General features: G+C 35.6%; 1 protein-coding gene across 1 annotated transcript in view; it reads left to right on the top strand.

Moving 5' to 3' along the window:
- Positions 1-19,591, top strand: part of LOC131478683 (probable ubiquitin carboxyl-terminal hydrolase FAF-X) — a 148,310-nt gene that overhangs the window by 109,330 nt on the left and 19,389 nt on the right. The window contains 5 exon segments of the mRNA XM_058659269.1: positions 261-483; positions 2,753-2,976; positions 4,318-4,502; positions 13,887-14,060; positions 16,688-16,829. Of these exon segments, the coding sequence (XP_058515252.1) occupies positions 261-483; positions 2,753-2,976; positions 4,318-4,502; positions 13,887-14,060; positions 16,688-16,829 (948 nt within the window).

Raw genomic sequence — 19,591 nt, 5'->3', positions numbered from 1 at the left:
GATTTTAATTTTCAGTTTTATCTAATTCAAGGATATTCTATCTCAGCTTTCTGTTTTACTGTTTTTAAAGTATCTACAAAAAAGGTTGGTTTGTTAATTATATCTAGTACTTTTTAATTATAGCTTTATTTTGTTAGAAAAGCAAAAGTTGTTTTTGGGATATAAAGTGTGGTAATCTCAAGAAATTATGAAAGTGTTTCTTTCAAGAGACTTTTTCTAAAACATTTTATTAATAATAAATGACTTTTTTTAACCTGTAGGAATTAATTGATGATTTCATCTTCCCTGCATCCAAAGTTTACCTGCAATATGTAAAAAATGGAGAATTGCCAGCAGAGCAGGCTGTTCCAGTCTGTGGTTCATCCACTACTATCAGTGCCGGTTTTGAACTGCTTGTAGCATTAGCTGTTGGATGTGTAAAAAATCTCAAACAGGTAGTAGACTGTTTGACTGAAATGTATTACTTAGACATAGCAGTAACTAGTAAGTATTTTAAAAAATGTATATTGGTTGATGTCCTTATGTTTATTATGATTTTTTCTGTTCATTTTAAAAGCATCCCATTTGTTTTATTTTAAGCAATTACTGTTAACATTTTTAATAGGTGTATAATTAAGACCATTATATAAGCCAGATAAATTTAATACAAAAACTTTTGCAAAATAATAACTGGTTCTGCAGATGTTTTATAAAGTATAAGTTTATATAATTATTTCTAAAATGAAATGTTTAATTCCTTTATAGCAGGAAAAATTAGTTCACAGTAATTTTTATTAAATTTGCCTATTGGGAAGATTTTCAGTCCCTAGTATACATGTTACTTCTTTTTTTTTTTTTAAGATTTATTCATTTTATTACAAAGTCAGATATACAGAGGAGGAGAGACAGAGAGGAAGATCTTCCGTCCGATGATTCACTCCCCAAGTGAGCCGCAATGGGCCGATGCGCGCCGATCCGAAGCCAGGAGCCAGGAGCCTCTTCCAGGTCTCCCACACGGGTGCAGGGTCCCAAGGCTTTGGGCCGTCCTCGACTGCTTTCCCAGGCCACAAGCAGGGAGCTGGATGGGAAGTGGAGCTGCCGGGATTAGAACCGGCGCCCATATGGGATCCCGGGGCGTTCAAGGCGAGGACTTTAGCCGCTAGGTCACGCCGCCAGGCCCACATGTTACTTCATTTTTAAAATTAAGTTTTGAAAAAGAGTTGTTTAAAGATATAAGAATGCGATAGAGGAAAAAAAAAAACTTTGTGGTATTTTACATTTTCATTACAACATTAGTTCCACAAGCTTAGTAACTATTTTCAGTTCCTGGAGAAAGTAGGAAAATAGTAAGTAACATAACAAAAATTATACCATTGAATCTCTTCCATTATATAAGCAACAACAAAATATAAATGTAGCATTTATCGTAAAACTTTAAGAACAGCTAAAATTATGCACAGAGAAGAAAAGAAGGAGAGATAGAGAAAGATCCCCCATCTACAGTTTCACTCTCCAAATGGCCACAGTGACCATAACTGAGCCTACCAGGATCCAGGAGCCCTTTCCAAGACTCCCATGTGGGTACAGGGATCTTGCTTTCTCAGGCCATAAGCAGGGAGCTGGATGGGAAGTAAGAACAATCAGGATATGAACTAGCATTGATATATAGGACACTGGCACTTCAGGTAAAGGATTAGTCAGTTGAGACATTGTACCAGATTTATTTCCCAAATATAAAATAAAATTCATGAGCCCAGCGGCGTGGCCTAGCAGCTAAAGTCCTCTCCTTGAAAGCCCCGGGATCCCATATGGGCACCGGTTCTAATCCCGGCAGCTCCACTTCCCATCCAACTCCCTGCTTGTGGCCTGGGAAAGCAGTCGAGGACGGCCCAAAGCCTTGGGACCCTGCACCCGTGTGGGAGACCTGGAAGAGGTTCGTAGCTTCTGTCCAGCTCCGCCCTCCATTATTAAAACCTTGGGAAATGAATGGCAATGGAAAATCATTCTTTGTATCTCTGTCTCACTATCTGCAACTCTTTCAAATTAACAGAAATTACTGTTTTTAAACGTTCTGATTACAGTGAATGAATAATTTTAGTTTATGGAACAATTTTTAAGTAAGTGAATTTGTAATAAATAAAGCTACATAGAAACAATGGCAATAATGAATTAAATACTATCATTGTGGCACAAGGTAAGCCGCCTTATCATGTTGCAGCAGCTCACATGTAGGCACCCAGTTGAATCCTGGATGCTTTGTTTCTGGTTCCAGCTCCCTCTTAATGTGCCTGGAAAAAGCAGCAGCAGATCACCCAAGTTCTTGAATCCTGCCACCAATTAAATTAGAGTACTTGGCAACTGGGTCTAGTTTAGCTAAGCACTAGCTATAACAGACATTTCAGGAATAAGCAGATGGATGATCTAATGGTTTCTCATTGTAACTCGCCCTTTCAGGGACAGATATCTTCAATATGCTAGTTCCCCACAAGCGGCTACAGTAGCAGCTCCAGGTCAGGCCAAAGCCAGGAACATGAAACTCCATCTGGGTCCATCAGTGTCACATGGGATGCTGGTGTCATAGGCAAAAGTTTGACCTGTGTAACAATATCAGTCCAAAATACTTTGAAAATAAGTAAAAAGTTCATGATGCTCTATGATAAGGATTTTTAGAATAGTTTCGTAACTATTTTGATAAAACAATTGTTGATATATTTGTTAACCTATCAGGACTACCAGTAGACAGAGTGATTATGAGTACCTTTTTATCTCTCAGCTTGTGAAGCACTTAATGAGTGGGAGTATCTGCCACCAGTTGGACCACGACCACCAGAAGGATTTGTAGGACTCAAAAATGGTGGTGCTACATGTTACATGAATTCAGTGATTCAACAACTATTCATGATTCCTTCTATCAGAAATAGTATTCTTGTAATTGAAGGTACAGGTATTGATTTAGAGGATGATATGTGTGGGGAAGAAGAGAAGCAACACAGTGAGGTAAATTCAGTTACCAAATTTTTTTTTCTGTATTTCAAATTTTTATAGCAGCTGTTATCCTAAGAGTTTTGACCTTTTATGTGATTGTTTTTAACTACATTTTATAATTGTCATAAGATCACTGAATTTAGTGTCTACCTCATTAAGTAGGCAATATCTAATAAACTTGAAACTTACATTTTGATGTTTTATCACTTTGTGTTAAGAAATAAATTCTTCACTGGTTTTACATGGTAAAAGTATTTAAGTATTTGTACAAAAATACTCAGTTTTATTTACTTCATAGTATATTTGTCAGTTTCATGATTTCTGCTTATTAGGATTATCTCATTTTAACATTTTTCTCACATGGCTCTGCATGGTAAGAAAATAAACTTGTTAAGTATAGTAGGTGGTCTATTAACATTATTAATTAAAATCAGACTGAACCAAAGCTATTTTGTGCAGATTGTAGCAGAGTAAAGATTAGACTAGTATTTCACAGTATACCTAAGTATATCTGGAATGGAAAATAAAACAATTGGGAGCTAATTTATACTCAAGCTGTTCATCTTAGTATTATGTATTCTTGAAGTATTGGAATCAAATGAAAATCAAAACATTTGAATTGAAGTAAATGGCTCTTCCTCTGTTTTTACATTTCCTTGCTGCAGTGATGAGAAATTACGTCCTGTGTTATAAACCATTGCTTATTGAGACTTTGAATTATACCTGCTTCCACTGTCCTCATATGTATCATCACATCAACGAGGTGTTGGTTTGGTTTTTTTAAAGTCTCTCTATGAGGCACCCAGCTGTGTCTGATAAACGACCACATAGTTAAGGGAAAAGTTGAAATTTAAATCATATTTCTATAGCTCATTTGATTAGTGAGGTGTTGAGTTGTTGCAGAAAAGGTTAATCATACTGACAAGACACTGTAATGAAATAGTGCCTGTTTTTCTTGACTGTAGCTCTCAATGGCAGAAATCAAGTATTATTTTCCCATATCTTAAACCTCTGGTAAAGAGCAAAACATTAGGAAAGATTTTCAAGAAATTCTGCTCTGTAGTTCCCAAGAGTTATAGCATTTGGATTTCAGTCTGTTCTGCTACTCCAATTGCACTTACTGTTCATATCTCTATCTAATTTGAGTGAATAAATCTTTTATGTGATATAAACCATAAAAACAATAACAAAACTGCAAGGAAATAATTGAATGCTACAAAAGACAAAATACTTTGTAGAGTATTTTCAAAAAGAATATAAAATAATATGTCATTTATTTTCTACTTAGTATTTGTTTCTGCTTCTTCACTATACTTGTAAAGTTATCTCACAATCTCACTTGATGGTCTCCAGGTTAATCTTGAACCTCGAGGTGATGCATTTGCATATCAATTTGGAGACAAACCAGCATTAAATAAAACTGAAGATAGGAAAGAATATAATATAAATGTTCTAAGGCACCTTCAGATCATCTTTGGTCACTTAGCTGGTTCTCAACTGCAATATTATATACCCAGAGGATTTTGGAAACAGTTCAGGTAAATTCTAGGGAGATAATTATATTAAGATTTATGAAAATCTCAAGGTTTTAAAGTAAAACTTGTGAAATATTTTGGAAATATTTTTATATTTCCAGTTATGCATGCCGTAATATTATTACATGTAAGTTTAAAATAATATTTAATTATTCAGTCACTAGTATTAACTATCATTGTAGTATCTCATGTATAATACATTAATATTATACTTGATTTTGATTACTGATTTGCTATTTAATAATATTGGCATTAAGCTTTGTAAAATCTCAAGGTAAAAGTGCAAGGTACTAAAATATGCTGTGAGATATTTTTGTATTTTTATTTATGTGTGCCATATGTTATTACATTTACATAAAAACTAAAACATCTTAGTATCATTAAAATCCATTTGTCATTTCTTTAAATTTACTTAGTTGCCTTATTTTTTAAGTTGGTTTGGATTTTTTTGTTTGTTTGGAGAGGATTTTTGGATTTGCATTTTGTTTGCATCTATGAGACATGAAGAAATTACATAGCTTGCCCCTAAAGTTTCCCTCAGTCTGGGTTTTCTAGACTGTATTTTATAATGTTTTGTGTATTATTTTCTGTATTTTGTTTATTTGTAAGGCATTTGGTCTGTCATAGATACTCAGCTATATTTTATCATAAAAACTCAGTCCACATATTTGATGTATAAATTAGTAATTGTGTTTTCAATAATGCTTTACACATAATCTTAAATTATAACTGCATTTAATGATTATTTTAAAAAAATTTCAGGCATTTAAAACTACAAAACTGTTAATTATTTAGAATTATTATATAGACAATGTGCCAAATTTAGCTGTTGGGATGTTTGCTGTATTGAGTAATGAATGCAACAGCTTGATCAGATTAAGACACAAATAGAGCCCTCCTATTTAGATTTACAGTGATTCCAGACATATTTCTTTTTCCTTTTGTGATATTAAGAGTTACAATTTGGCAATTTTTTTAAAAGATCAATAATTTTTATTTCAAAGGCAGATCAGATTGAAGGAGAAAAAGAGAGACAGAAAGATTTTCCATTTGGTATTCCCCAAACAGCTTCAAAGCCTGGAGCTGAACTGATCCGAAGCCAGGAGCCAGGAACATCCTCCAGGTCTCCCACACGGGTGCAGAGACCCAAAGCATTGGGCCGTCCTCGACTGCTCTCCCAGGCCACAAGCAGGGAGCTGGATGGGAAATGGATAGTCGGAACATGAACTGGCGCCCATAACTGGTGCCCATAACTGGTACATGCAAGGTGGGAATTCAACTATTGAGCTATATTATCGGGCCCAGTATCATTCACCAAGTGTTATATAACTAAAGCAATCATTCTTTATTAATAAGCTACATAGAATCTCCAAATTAATTTGCTCTTCAGATAATTATCTTAATGTATACGCCTCTAGAGAGTCATGATGAATCTTATTTTATTTTAGGATTTCTTTTTCTTCCATTGATCATTTTTTTATTAATTACATTGCATTATGTGACACAGTTTCATAGGCTCTGGGATTCCCCCCACCCCTTCTTTTACCCTCCCCCCATGGTGGATTCCTCCACCTTGTTGCAGTATTACATTTCAAATTCAGTCAAGATTTGTTCTTTGCAAGCATATACCAAGCATAGAGTCCAGCATCTTATTGTCCAGATAAATTCAATGGTTTCTTGGGGAGACCATCTCTGGTCTGAAGGTAGAGCCGGCAGAGTATCATCCCTATCAATTGAAAGCCCCAGCATAACATCAGCAACAATTTACAACATTATGGAATTAATTGACATGGAATTGAGTGACCAATATGTTAAAAATTACAAGTTCTTAACCACATGCTGTGACTAGTTCACTGACATGTCAATTTTACTTTATATACAAATGACTTCTATACACCTTAAAATGGCTGTAGGATACTATTCAGCTGTCTATCTTTGTTTTAGTATTTAGCAGTTTAAAGTGTTGAAACATAATTTTTAACAGAACAGATTTTAGGATAGTCTAAACTGGCTTATAACTCTAACAAGGCTTATGTCAATAGTTGACATTCAGAACAGTTTTAGGAGGGGTGTGCAGAGAAATCTTCAGTACCTTAGTGAGGAGTAACTAATCTTTGTGTCCTACCTAGTAAGGTATGTATGAGTAAAAGCTAACCGTTTCCTGTCTGGTTCTAAGCTTTCCTGCTGTTCTCTAACTATTCTAATTCTTTTGTTGTTGTTTTGTTTTTAGAGGTGGTAACTCCAGAGAAACCCTGATGGTCATTGCTAGAGAGGGTGGGGACCCAAAGTTGGAACCAGGCAAGGACCAGAGAAAGCTCCTCTCCCGTGTCCCGAAGGAAGTTTACTGTTCTTCTGTTTCTGCAGACCGCTCAGGGCTCCTGGCTATCATTCCTATGACCTTGGATCCCGGGAGGAAAGATTTGGGCTTCTTCCATCCCGTGTGGAAGATTCAAATGGGAGTGGGTGACCTCAGAGTTCTCGGCCTCCGAGGGCACTCCAATTCCCCGTGGTCTCCTTGGCAGTTGGGATGTAGTCCTTGGTGCCCGTGCTGATAGTCCTTGGTGAGGATCCGAGAGTCTCCAGGGTTGGGATACAAGCCTCCTCCTGTCCCCCTGCTCCACTCTGAGTATGTTAGGATTTAAAAATGAATTCTGGGGGCCCGGCGGCGTGGCCTAGCGGCTGAAGTCCTCGCCTTGAACGCCCCGGGATCCCATATGGGCGCCGGTTCTAATCCCGGCAGCTCCACTTCCGCTCCAGCTCCCTGCTTGTGGCCTGGGAAAGCAGTCAAGGACGGCCCAAAGCATTGGGACCCTGCACCCGTGTGGGAGACCTGGAAGAAGGTTCCTGGTTCCTGGCTCCTGGCTTCTGATCAGCTCAGCTGTAGCCATTCTGGTCACTTGGGGAGTGTACCATCAGGCGGAAGATCTTCCTTTCTGTCTGTTTTCCTCTCTGTATATCCGCTTTTCCAAAAAAAAGTTAAATAAATCTTTTTTTAAAAAATGAATTGTGTAAGTCCACAGAATCTTTCTAAATTGGCTGGGTAAACTAAGTTGGAACACATTAGGTTTTAACAATCCAAACCACATTTTTTCCCAAAGTGCATTTTTATTTTACTTTGTTCACTTCCTTTTTCAAGGGCAAGTAAATATCATACAGATCCTTTTTTTTTTCATTTTATGATGCAATTCTATAGGTCATACACACTGCCAAAATATTACAACACACCAACACAGCTTGTCATTACATAGAAAAAGGGTGCGTTCATTTATAGGAGTTTATGTTTTCTTGTAGCGTACCTCTCAGATAATTAAGAGGCAGGTGATCACAGAACTTTCCCTTATTTGTTGATTTTATTTATTAAAACATCACAGACTTACTCTGCAGCAATCACTGCAGTATCCCAATGTAAACTGGTAAATTCAACAAGCTAACATGTTAGTTAGCTTGATTAGAATGATTTATACATATTTCTTTCTTCTCATGTGAAACATGTTGTTTACTTTGCTATGCCTTCAATTGTTTTTATTCCCTGAGTTAGGCCTTGTCTCCCTTCCAGTATTCTGTTTTTTATTCATTCAGAGTACTCTTAGTGTTTTGTTTTTACATTGAAGTGTTTCATTCATATATATATGTATTTCTGTTTCTGTATGTTTGACTGATAATTACATAATTTGTGATTATTCACATTAGAAAATCCAAACATAATATGCAATAGCTACATTTTCATAACATATTGCTATATCAGTTGCTTATTTTAATGTACGTTTATACATTTAATTTTAACCATATTAGACTATAATATATTCTAAAAACATATTTTATCTTTTCAGTCATTCCCTCCATGTAATAGTAGAACTCAGATTTTTTGTCAATAATGTTTCTATTACCTACCCTCTCAACATAAGAATGTCTTAATAAAATTCATTTAAGCTTTTTCCTTTGTCACATTGACAGGTATATTTCGATGTCATGTTAGTACATTCAGAATATTTGTACAATCATTCACATTTCTGTTACCCAAAAAGAAATCCCCCCATGCACGTTAAAGAATTGTTCCCTTGTACCAACTTTTTAAATTTTTATTTTTAATGTTCACATAGTTAACAAGGATGCAAACTCATGAACCATTGATTTCCTTTTGTTCTATAACAGGGAAAGAGAGCCAACCCTACCTTTAAGCTTTGCATCTAAAAACTACTTTTGTCATAATTTGAGTGCACTTATTTATAATATTGTATTAAACATAAAAATATAATATGTGCCCTTTCATGTCCAGCATTTTTGACTAAAGCTAATGTTTTCATATTTCACTTACATGGTGTTTAATTATGTGGGTGAATTATATGTTGTTTTCCCATTCACTTATTTGATGAAGATGTAGGTGGTATTCATTTTTCCTGATAGAGCCCCTGTAATATATTCTTTATAGCACATATAGAGTTTAAGTGAGTAGATTTCTTTTTGTACACATGGTAGTGCAATTGCTGGGATACAGAATTCTGCTTTTCACTTTTTGAAGAGCAGTAATATACTTCATCCCCTGTAGCATTCTAATTTTCTATTGGCAAATTAGAGAGGGTTACAATTTATATTAACACCAAAATCTTCTATCTTCCCATAATTTTTATTTTAACCCAAGTAAATAGTTTGAATTATGTCTCATGAATTTGATCCATTTTTCTTCCTGTCAAACATCTTGTCATGTATTTGTTGACCATTTGTGCTTTTCAAATATCTACTAAATTGGAAGAACAAGTCTTTTATTTGTGCATTTGTGTGAATCTAGAGCCCTACTAAAATAAAAATTCAGGAATATTTGTTTTATTTTTTTGATTGTCATTTCATATATTTATGTTAACCTTTAATGTATAAACTTCTAAATTTTGAAGACATATTTACCTGTTTTTTTTCTTTTCATTCTATTTCATTATTTCTTTTATCATGAAACCATCATTTTGTGGGTCATTCTCAACTTTTAAAACTCTGCTTCCAAACTGAAGCTTAATTTAGCAATACAAGTACTTGCTGTATCCACATTGATATGTGTTGCTTTTGGTATCCTCTGACTTTGTGGAACTCATTGGTCTTAATAGAATAGATGTGTAGTAGTTAACATATAGCCCGGCTACTTCACTCATGTTACTGTTGATTACATAAAAAGGGAAGCTGGTAGCAGTAGTTATAATAACCCCAAACTAGAAACAGCACATTTGATTTGTTTAAGTACTGACCAATTTAAACAAATAGGTATACACATATCATTACAAAAAAATAAAGGACTTCTCACACCTCTAACAATTTAAATATGCATAGTGTTATACTGATTGAAACATCATCAGAAAAGAAAAAAATAACAACAAAAAAAAGAAACATCATCACAAAAGGTTATGTACTGAATACTTGATCATTCCCTTTACATTCTATCATAGAGGAAAGCCAGGGTTAGATGTGACAGAAGCTGGAGATAGAGTGGTTTACAAACAAGTTTCAAAGATCCTTTTGCTATCTTAACTATGCTTACTTTGTTCTAAGGAATACAAATATAATAAAATTGTGTGTAACTAAGTATACTCAATCATAAGTACAAGACTCGAGAACTACGATTAAGATTGGGATTTGTTCTAAATACAGTATTTTAAAAGCTGGGTAGTTTGCTAGATGGTGCAGCTCAGAGAATGGAATAGGAGATATACTATTTCTGATAATTCGCTGATTTTTCATAAGATAAACCAAGAATAACCATAGATACTATTATCTGCATGTAGGCATGTCCATTCTGTAGTACTTTATGATCTATGCACTTCCCTCTGTATACCATGCCATTTCATGATTACTTATGTTACTTATTATAAACTAAATGCTATGCAAATTTTAATGTTGCTTACGGATTAATGATAAGAAAACTGTACCTATCCAGTGCACATGTTTCATTTTTAATGTGATTGACTCCAAGTATGAGAAGTTCATAGATACAGAAGCTCAACTACTCCTACTATGTGCAACTAAAACTTCTTCATTTGATTTCACGGTTATCACAGGTGTTTTAGAAAAAATTGAATTCAAAGCCTGGAAAAAGCAAAACCTGCAATCATAAATAAAATAAAAATTGAAAGAAGCAACTAAAGTCATCTTAGAAAACAGTATTTTGACTAGACATAAGAGAAAATAAAAAAGTTAAAATGTATAAAGTGGTTACAGGGTTGTCAATTCTGCAGTTATAAGATACTTACCAGGAATGGGTAAATCACACTTAACTTTGCTACCTTTTGGAAAAAGAAATGTCATGAAAGAAAAGGCAGATTGTTTCAACAAACACTGTGAAAAACAAACTTCTGATGCATTTAGTTATTCTGTTAAAAATACAGATGCTAATAGAATTAGAGCAATCAGCATACATGTGCTTACATATAAGTTAGCTTATATATACCTGTTTCCAGGTTGTATCCATTTAGAAAGTCTAGAAATAATGACCCAGTAACTTTGGACATACTTGACACTCACCTTATTTAGGTAAAAACTGATTAATATGTGAAAGGATTAGGAGGAACAGTGCACAGTACTCTCAGGAATGCGCAAAATACGTTTCTACTGTCAAAAGTAGAGAAACTGAATGTTAATCAACATTAGAAGAAATACTCCTCAAAAAAAGGGCAAAAAGTCAAAAACAAACAATCTTCACCATTGAAAGAGTAGGGATTGGAGATCAACAATGAAGTATAATTTTTACCATTTCTATTCAGTGTATTACTGGCAGTTATAATCAGAGCCCATTAAGCAAATGGGAAAAATAGACATCTGATCTGGAAAGCTTAAGTGGAATATCTGTTAACACATAACATGATCTTACATATGTGAAATAGTAAAGGCATATTCCTTGCCCCCGAATACACCTGTTTTGTGTTTTTTTGGTTTGTTTGTTTGTTTTGTATGAAGGATGTGTTTGTCTGGCATTCTGTTATACAGCTTTAAGCCATCATCTACAATGCCAGCATACCACATCATATGTGCTCAGGTTCAAGTCATGGATATTCCACTTGTAATCCAGCTGCTTACTAATGTACATGGCTAAACAGCAGAGAACGGTCCAAGCGCCTGGGCCCAGACCGATATGGGGAAACCTGGAAGAAGCTCCTGTGTAAGCACACAGCAGACATTTGATCCTCTAGATTTCTATGTGGATGCCATACTTCATTACTTACGTGCCATTTAATTTGCTGCTAAGTTATCTTGGGGAGCAAAGGAAGATCTGGGTCCTTATGAGCGTGCTACCCGTGTAACAGACTTTGGAAGCTTTTCACTGCTTGCTTTGGACTGGTCCAGTCCTGGCTGTTACAGCCATTTTGAGAGTGAAATCGGCAGATTTGAGCTTATTGTGTCTGTATATAATTGCCTCTCAAATAAATGTTTTTTCATAATATTTGCTAAGATGTCAGTACTTTCAGAGAGGTATGTTTTAACACAATTTTTATGAAAAACCTCAGTAAATTTTTGCAAATGCATAGAATCACTTTCTAAATTTTACGCGGAATCACAAGAGACCTGTAATATCATCCCTACGCCCCCCAAATACTAAGAAACTAAGCCAATTGCAACAAATGTAGAATGTTCCTGAGTAGTGTTAGATGCCAGAACCTGGTGCCACCGGAGGAAGAGTATCACCAAAACTAAACCTGTCAGAGATTTGTGCAAGTGATCCACTGAACTTCTTTGAGTTCCAGGCTCACATAAACCCCATAGCCTTGTCTAGACACGGGATGATTTTCTGATTTGGCAGTGTTTGAGAATAGGAAGTAGCCTTTGATACCAGATAAGGAAAGGGAAGCCCTAACAGAAAAAATCCAAACCTCAGAAACAGGAATAGAGCTAAAGCAGCTGAGGACAAAAATGTAGAAGCTAACGAAAAGGAGAGCAGTAAAAACAAAAGACAAAAAAATGTTTTTAATTAGATTATTTCACCTTAAGTCAGAAAAACAAAATGAAAATCACATTGAATATTGGTATAAGCTGAAGATGTAAAAGCTCTAAGACTCAGCTGAACCTTATGTTATGTATGACCATAAAACTTTAAAAAATGTCAAACTAGCAGGTAAATTTGAGAACTAGAGGACAAACCCAAGCATTTGGAATATTACAACAGACGGCGGAATATCCTTCAATTACCAGACAGTCCCCAGCTGGACAAATACAAATGAGGAGCTACCACATCAAGTGTTAAAGCCCAAGAAGGAAGAGAATCCGGACGAGAGTTGCAAAGAGGAAAGGCTGTTGATGTGAAAGTTCTATGGTTTAATTAGAAATGTAAAAAACAAACAAAAAAATCTTTTGTCACCTTTATGTATATTAGTTAACTATTACCTTTACATGTATTAGTTAACTGTTACCTAATAAGCCCACACATCTTGTGTTTTTAGTCACAGAATTGGTTACAATTAGTTCTACTAATTGGGTAAAATTAGTAATACCATTCTACAGATTGTGATAAACAGCTTGCAATCAAAGGAAAATTTCTACAGAAGCAAATAGAAATTAACCTGAGATGATATGTTAAGACATGTTGCTTGACATGCCCATGACTAGACACAATCTTGCAGGGCACCCACTGAAATATCACTTTTTTGGCATATGAATTCTTTATTTTGATAATGACCTGTTTCGATGTTTCAATATTTAAGCAATCATCCTTATGTCAGATTTTCAAATGAGTTCATATATAGATTAACTTAAGCATTTAATTTTTCTGCTGAAGTTCTTTTTTTATTTTAAGCAATCACATTTATAGTTGCATCAAGAATAATTAAATACTTAGGAATAATCCTAACCAAGGACATAGGGATTTTAACAGCATTCACTCTTTATGAAATACCACTGTAACAGCTGTTAAAATGGTGTGAATGAGGAAAGTTTTACAGCTACCGTAGAAAAACAGGTTAACATTTCCTGAAAAGATTAAAAATCAAAACTTGACTTAATAGTAGTATAGCCTTAAAGAATGGCAAGCAGCGTTTGTGTTAAGTGTAGGCATTTAAAATAGCTAAAATGGAAACAACGCAACAGATGAATGGATAAACCATCAAATGTTTTTCAGCCTGAAATTCTTTCTCTCACTCCCTCCCTCAGCATCAGCCCTCATTTTATATACACACAGTTGGGATTAAACTTTAAATTCATTTAGATAGCATAAAATTATTGTCACACCAACAAGTTATGGTAACTTCTACCATATAAAATCATTTCTACTACGAACTTTACTTTTTTGTGCAAGTCTGTACACAGTGCATATTTTATTTCATTTTTTGAGGTAATATCTCACTTTGTACTATCTTTTCTGGTAGTACATGATGTATGTGTATTCTAAGGCTATGTTATATATCTTCATTTATTTCTCAGACTTTGGGGTGAACCTGTTAATCTCCGTGAACAACATGATGCTTTAGAGTTTTTTAATTCTTTGGTGGACAGTTTGGATGAAGCATTAAAAGCTTTAGGCCATCCTGCTATACTAAGTGAAGTCCTGGGAGGCTCCTTTGCTGATCAGAAGATTTGCCAAGGCTGCCCACATAGGTAAATGTTAATATTTAATTGTTTTAAGTCTATGCTTTTGATTAATATTTTCAGAGAATAGGATAAAGGAATATATTTAATTATATTTTTAGTGTATGCTTTCATCTTTTCAGAAAATAGCATAACTAAAATTAATATTATTAGACTTACAGCAAAATAGAATGGGGCTACTCTCCAAGTGGCTTTGGGCCAACCTTGACTGCTTTTCACAAGGTCATAAGCATGGAGCTGGATGGAAAGTGGAGCGCAGGGAATAAAACTGCTGCCCATGTGGGATCCTGGTGCATGCAAGGCAAGGACTTTAGGTTACTAGGCTAATGTGCCAGACTCATTTCTCATTCATTTGAAATGCCTTGGCTAATTCTTGGGGTATGTTACATAAAGCAATCTATCAAGAGTAAATAAGGGGACAACTTTGCAGTAGACAGGTTAAGCCTTTACCTACAATAGTGACATCGCATATCAGAATGTTTGTTAACATACTTTCCCTCCAGCTGTGCTAATTCCCTGGGAAATCCATATAGGGAACCTTGATAGAGTGCCTGGATCCTGACAAAAACCTGGTCCAGCAACCAGGTGTTTCAGCCTTTGGAGAGTGAAGCAACACATGGAAGATATACTAAAAAGGAAATCTAAGAAAAAGAAATTATCTATTAAGATGATTAGTAAATAAATAACTCAATTATATTGGCCCAGAAAAGACAGTTTCTACTTGCTTTGTGGAAGCTTTATTTTGAAGCTTAGCCTTTTTTTATTTATATAATATTTACTTTTTATTTATGTAAAGCTTAATGTGCAAAAATGCATTAAGAGAATGTTTTCTACAATCAGTCATTATATAAACACTGGACATAAATAAGTAAGTGGAAATAATTTGGGATAAAAAGTAATATTGCTTAACAAGTAATGTTTATCGAGTTATATCATTGTTTTTTAATCTATATTTTTTGTCATGTTAGAATACCACTGTTTTTAAGATTTGTTTGTTCGTTTAAAACACAAACTTTAAGAGTGATTGTATCTGTTGGTTCACTTCCTAAGTGGCCAAATGGCTGGAGCTCTTAGTCCAAAGCCAGAATCCAGCAGGATCTCTTCCAGGATCTACCATCTAGGAGGCGAGGGTGGGAACAAGGAGTTGGCCATCTTCTGCTGCTGCTCAGATGCATTAAAAGGGAGCTAGATTGCAGCTGTGGCATTTTATGGGATGCCAGCATCCCATGAAGCCACTTTACTTTATGTTTTATTATTGTTTTATGTATTTGAAATATTTTCAGAAAGAAAGAGACATACAGAGAGATCTTTTCACCTTAAATTGTAGGGGCCAGTCTCCCAAGTGTTAACACCACTGCTTAGCTTGTTTCTAAGGGGTAACAGCATGCGCAATCTTGGCCTGATACATTTAGCCCTGGCTTGACCACAGGTTCCTGCTTCCCTTCTTCCCCTTTTTCCAGATGCCCCCAGGGGACGGAGGGGTCTTAGGAGTTGCTTGAGCTTTGGAAAAATACTGGGAGGAACCAGAGAATATAAAAGGCAGGCTAGAGTTCAATAAAGCGTCATTCTCTTTGCACAAGTGACCAAGTGCGTGTTGTCTTCTTTGTAACCCTAGTCCCTCCGCTCGACTTGGGGTACACGGTGACGCGCGCTTTGCCGACACTAAATGGCTGTAACAATCAGAGATAGGCTGGTTTGAAGTCAGGACTCTGGAAATTGTTCCAGGTCTCCCATATGGGTAAGAGGGTCTCAAGGACTTAGACCACCCTCCTGTTTTACCAGGCCTTTAGCAGGGAACTGGATAGGAAGTTCAAAACCAGTGTCATTATGGGTTGTGGGCACTGTAGGCAGCCTTATGCCACAGTGCTTTTCTACCCATTCATTCTTAACTAAAGAAAGATACTTATTATTCGCTTATTTTAGCCTGCTTTGGGCCTGTCTAAAAACCTTTTTTTCATCAAGTAGTATACAGTAAAAAGCGTTTGGCATTTTTTGATCACCAAGTTGCTTATGCTTTGGTCTCTTTTGAAAAGTAATGGTTTATTATACTAAGTAAAATTTACCCAGAGATCTCAGAAGCACTTGTATCATTAGGTAATAGGAAGATTACTTGAGTTCCATACCTGTTACAGTTCATTACTGTTTAGAATATATTTTCCTATAGTCTTTAACTGATATATTTTCTTTAAGATATCTTTTTTTTCCTTTGTGAGTTAGTTTATGATTTCATTCCAGCTGGCTGAATATGTAATATGTAAGTGAATTTATTTATATGGTTTTTCTTGACTTAGTTTTTATGTGTAAGGTTTTTCCTATTAGTATTCCACTAATGCTTCACATCTGACAGCATTTCGCCAAATATGCAAAAATATGCAAGAAAAAGGTTGAATAGATTTGATGGTTTAAGAATTGTAAGCTCTTCTTTTCATTTACTAATTTATAGCATATGTCATCAGAAATTATATATATTAGTAAGCAAATATATATATAATCAAAATAAAGAACCCTAAATCATTCTTGCATTAAAAACATAATAAATGCTGAAAATATACATTTTTATCACATTCACAACTAAAGGCAACATACAGAAGCCTTAAGAATAAACTTTTAATTGTATCTTAAATAATTTCTTTAAGATACGAGTGTGAAGAATCTTTTACGACTTTGAATGTAGACATCAGGAATCACCAAAATCTTCTGGATTCTTTGGAGCAGTATATCAAAGGAGATTTATTAGAAGGTGCAAATGCATATTGTTGTGAAAAATGTGATAAAAAGGTATGTGTTAAACAGGGGTATTTTTCTTAAAGATTTATTTTTATTTGACAGGCATATTTAGAGAGAGAAGGAAAGACAAACATGTTCCATTCCCTCGTTCACTCCCTAGGTGGCCACAATGTCCAGAGCTGAGCCGATCCAAAGACAGGAACCAGGAGCCTCTTCCAGGTCTCCCACACGGGTGCAGGGTCCCAAGGCTTTGGGCCGTCCTCCACTGCTTTCCCAGGCCACAAGCAGGGAGCTGGATGGGAAGTGGAGCTGCCGATTAGAACCAGAGATTATATGGGGTGCTGGTGCTTTACTAGGGGAGGATTAGCCAACGAATCATTGTACTGGCCTCATGCATTTTAGGTTTTAAAAAAATAATCACTTAATAGCACTAGAAAGCAGCAAACTAGTTCATGCTCCTCTCAAAATTACTATCTGAGTTGTCTCTACTTTATTGTAATGATAACCAAAAGGATAGTCAACCTAACAACTGGCTTAGTTTAGTGATTTGTTTAATGATTTGTCAGGAAATAAGTATACTGCTGGGGTTTGTAAAGTTTGCATCTTTGCTCTAAAATAAATTGCTACCTCACTTCTAAAATTGGAAACACTATTGAAAGCATTCTTCCTAATTTTTTATGAATGAGTATCACACTTAAAATCTAAGAAGTTTGCTAATTATATATTGTTGTAGGTTGATTTTTAAGCAGTCAACTAATTTTATATTATCTCTGGGCATTTAGTTTGTGAGGTGAACAAACTGCAAGGGTTTGAAGTCAGTATACAATATAAATAAACTTTCTTGGTTCACTACTCTCCAAGTTGCTTTTACTTTTTAACCTAAACACTTGCTATATTGGCATGTGGAAGGCTTAGTGACTGCCACATAAGGCTCTGCAGATTTTTCTGACACTCTTAATTTATATCTTTTAAATTAAAGTAGGAGCTAGTGTTTATCACAGGACGTTGAAGATTAATATAGATTCAGCACCTACTGTAATTACCTAGTATCTGACACAAATGTTAGCCTTCTTATTAAAAGGCTTAAATTTTTTCAGTTTACTTACAGCCAGTTCTATTTATGTATAAAGTTACATATCAAAGAGCTATTGTTCTTTTGTTTTGTTTTGTTTTGTTTTGTCAAGATATATTTATTTTTTTATTTTATTTAATTACATGGTATTATGTGACACAGTTTCATAGCTACTGGGATACCCCCACCCCTCCCCACACCCATCAGCAGAGGATTGGATAAGAAAGCTATGGTTCATCTACTCCATGGAATACTACTCAGCTATTAAAAAAAACAAAATGCAGTTCTTTGTGGCCAAATGGGCCAAACTGGAAACCATAATGCTAAGGGAAATGAGCCAATCCCAAAAGGTTAAATACCACATGTTTGCCTTGATTTAAGATGATATGATGTTATGTATAACATGTTATGTTTTGAATGTTATATGTTGTGTATAAACTAAAATTGAAGTATAGGTGAGGTGGTCACAGAAGGTGGCTGGGAACCCGCATTTACTTTTAACATATTGGTTACTCATTACTATGTCAATTAATTCCATAATAATGTGAATTTTTGCTGATGGTATGTTGGAGCTTTTAATTGATCGGGATGATACTCTGCTGGCTCTGTCTTCAGACCAGAGAGGGTATACCTAAGAAACCGTTGAACTTGATTGGACAATAAGATGCTGGACTCTGTGTTTGGTTTATGCTTGCAATGGGGGAATCTCAGCTGAGCTTGAAAGAGCTATTGTTGTTAAGCTGGTGCCTTGCCCATGACTCCAGCATCACGTAAGGATGCCTGCTCAAGCCAGGCTGTTCCCATTCAAATTTAGCTACTGGTAAAGTGCCAGGAAAGAGTAGAAAATTATCCCAATCATTGTGCCCCTGCACTCATGCGGGAAACCCAAGTGGAATATCCACCCGTGGACTTTGGCTTTTCCTAGCCTGAACATTGAGTCAACCTGTGGATGGAAATTTTGTTTCCCTCTTTTCTTTCCCTTTTCTGTAACTCTGCCTTTTAAGTGAATAATTTAAAAAAAAAAGTAGACTGGGATGATATTCTACCAGCTCTGACTTTGGACCAGAAATGGTCTCCCCAAGAAACTGTTCAACCCATCCGGACAATAAGTAGCTGGACTCCATGCTTAATATATGTTTGCAAGGAAAGAATCTTGATTGAATTTGAACTGTAATACTGCATCAATAGGAGGAATCCACCGGGGGAGGGGAGGGGGAGGGGTGGGGGGATTCCCAGAGCCTATGAAACTGTCACACAATGCAAAATAATTAATAAAAAAGAAAGTAAACATCAAATAAAATGACATTCAGGATTTTGGGGGCCAAATGGACCCAAACATTCAATAGCGCTCTCTGTGTATAAAACTGGTTGTTGCAATTTGCAAAAATGAAAGGCTACTTGTGTGGTTCTAATTTTGGTAACCATTTTTTTTTAATAATGATTACATGGTTGATCGTGGTGGGAAGGATCAGAGTTTAGGGGAACTTGTGGAAATTCATTGCTTCCCAATTTTCTATTTGTTCTTTTTGTTCCTGGAGTAAGGGGAGAAACAATGGGAAATACCACTTACAACTCTGCAATGTTCCAGTACCCAGTACCCAGGGATGAGAAACTGCCACCTCATATCAACCCAGAGTTTCAATGTGCACATATTCCGAGGGTTCTGTCCAAGTGGTTTAGATAGTTCTGAAATGCTGCCGATTTCACCAATCCAAGGATGATGTCACACTCTCAATGTCTA

Source organism: Ochotona princeps, chromosome Y (assembly GCF_030435755.1).
Source record: "Ochotona princeps isolate mOchPri1 chromosome Y, mOchPri1.hap1, whole genome shotgun sequence".
In the NCBI taxonomy this organism is placed as follows: domain Eukaryota; kingdom Metazoa; phylum Chordata; class Mammalia; order Lagomorpha; family Ochotonidae; genus Ochotona; species Ochotona princeps.
The sequence above is the reverse complement of the archived record's forward strand: the minus strand, read 5'-3'. Positions and strand labels throughout refer to the sequence as shown.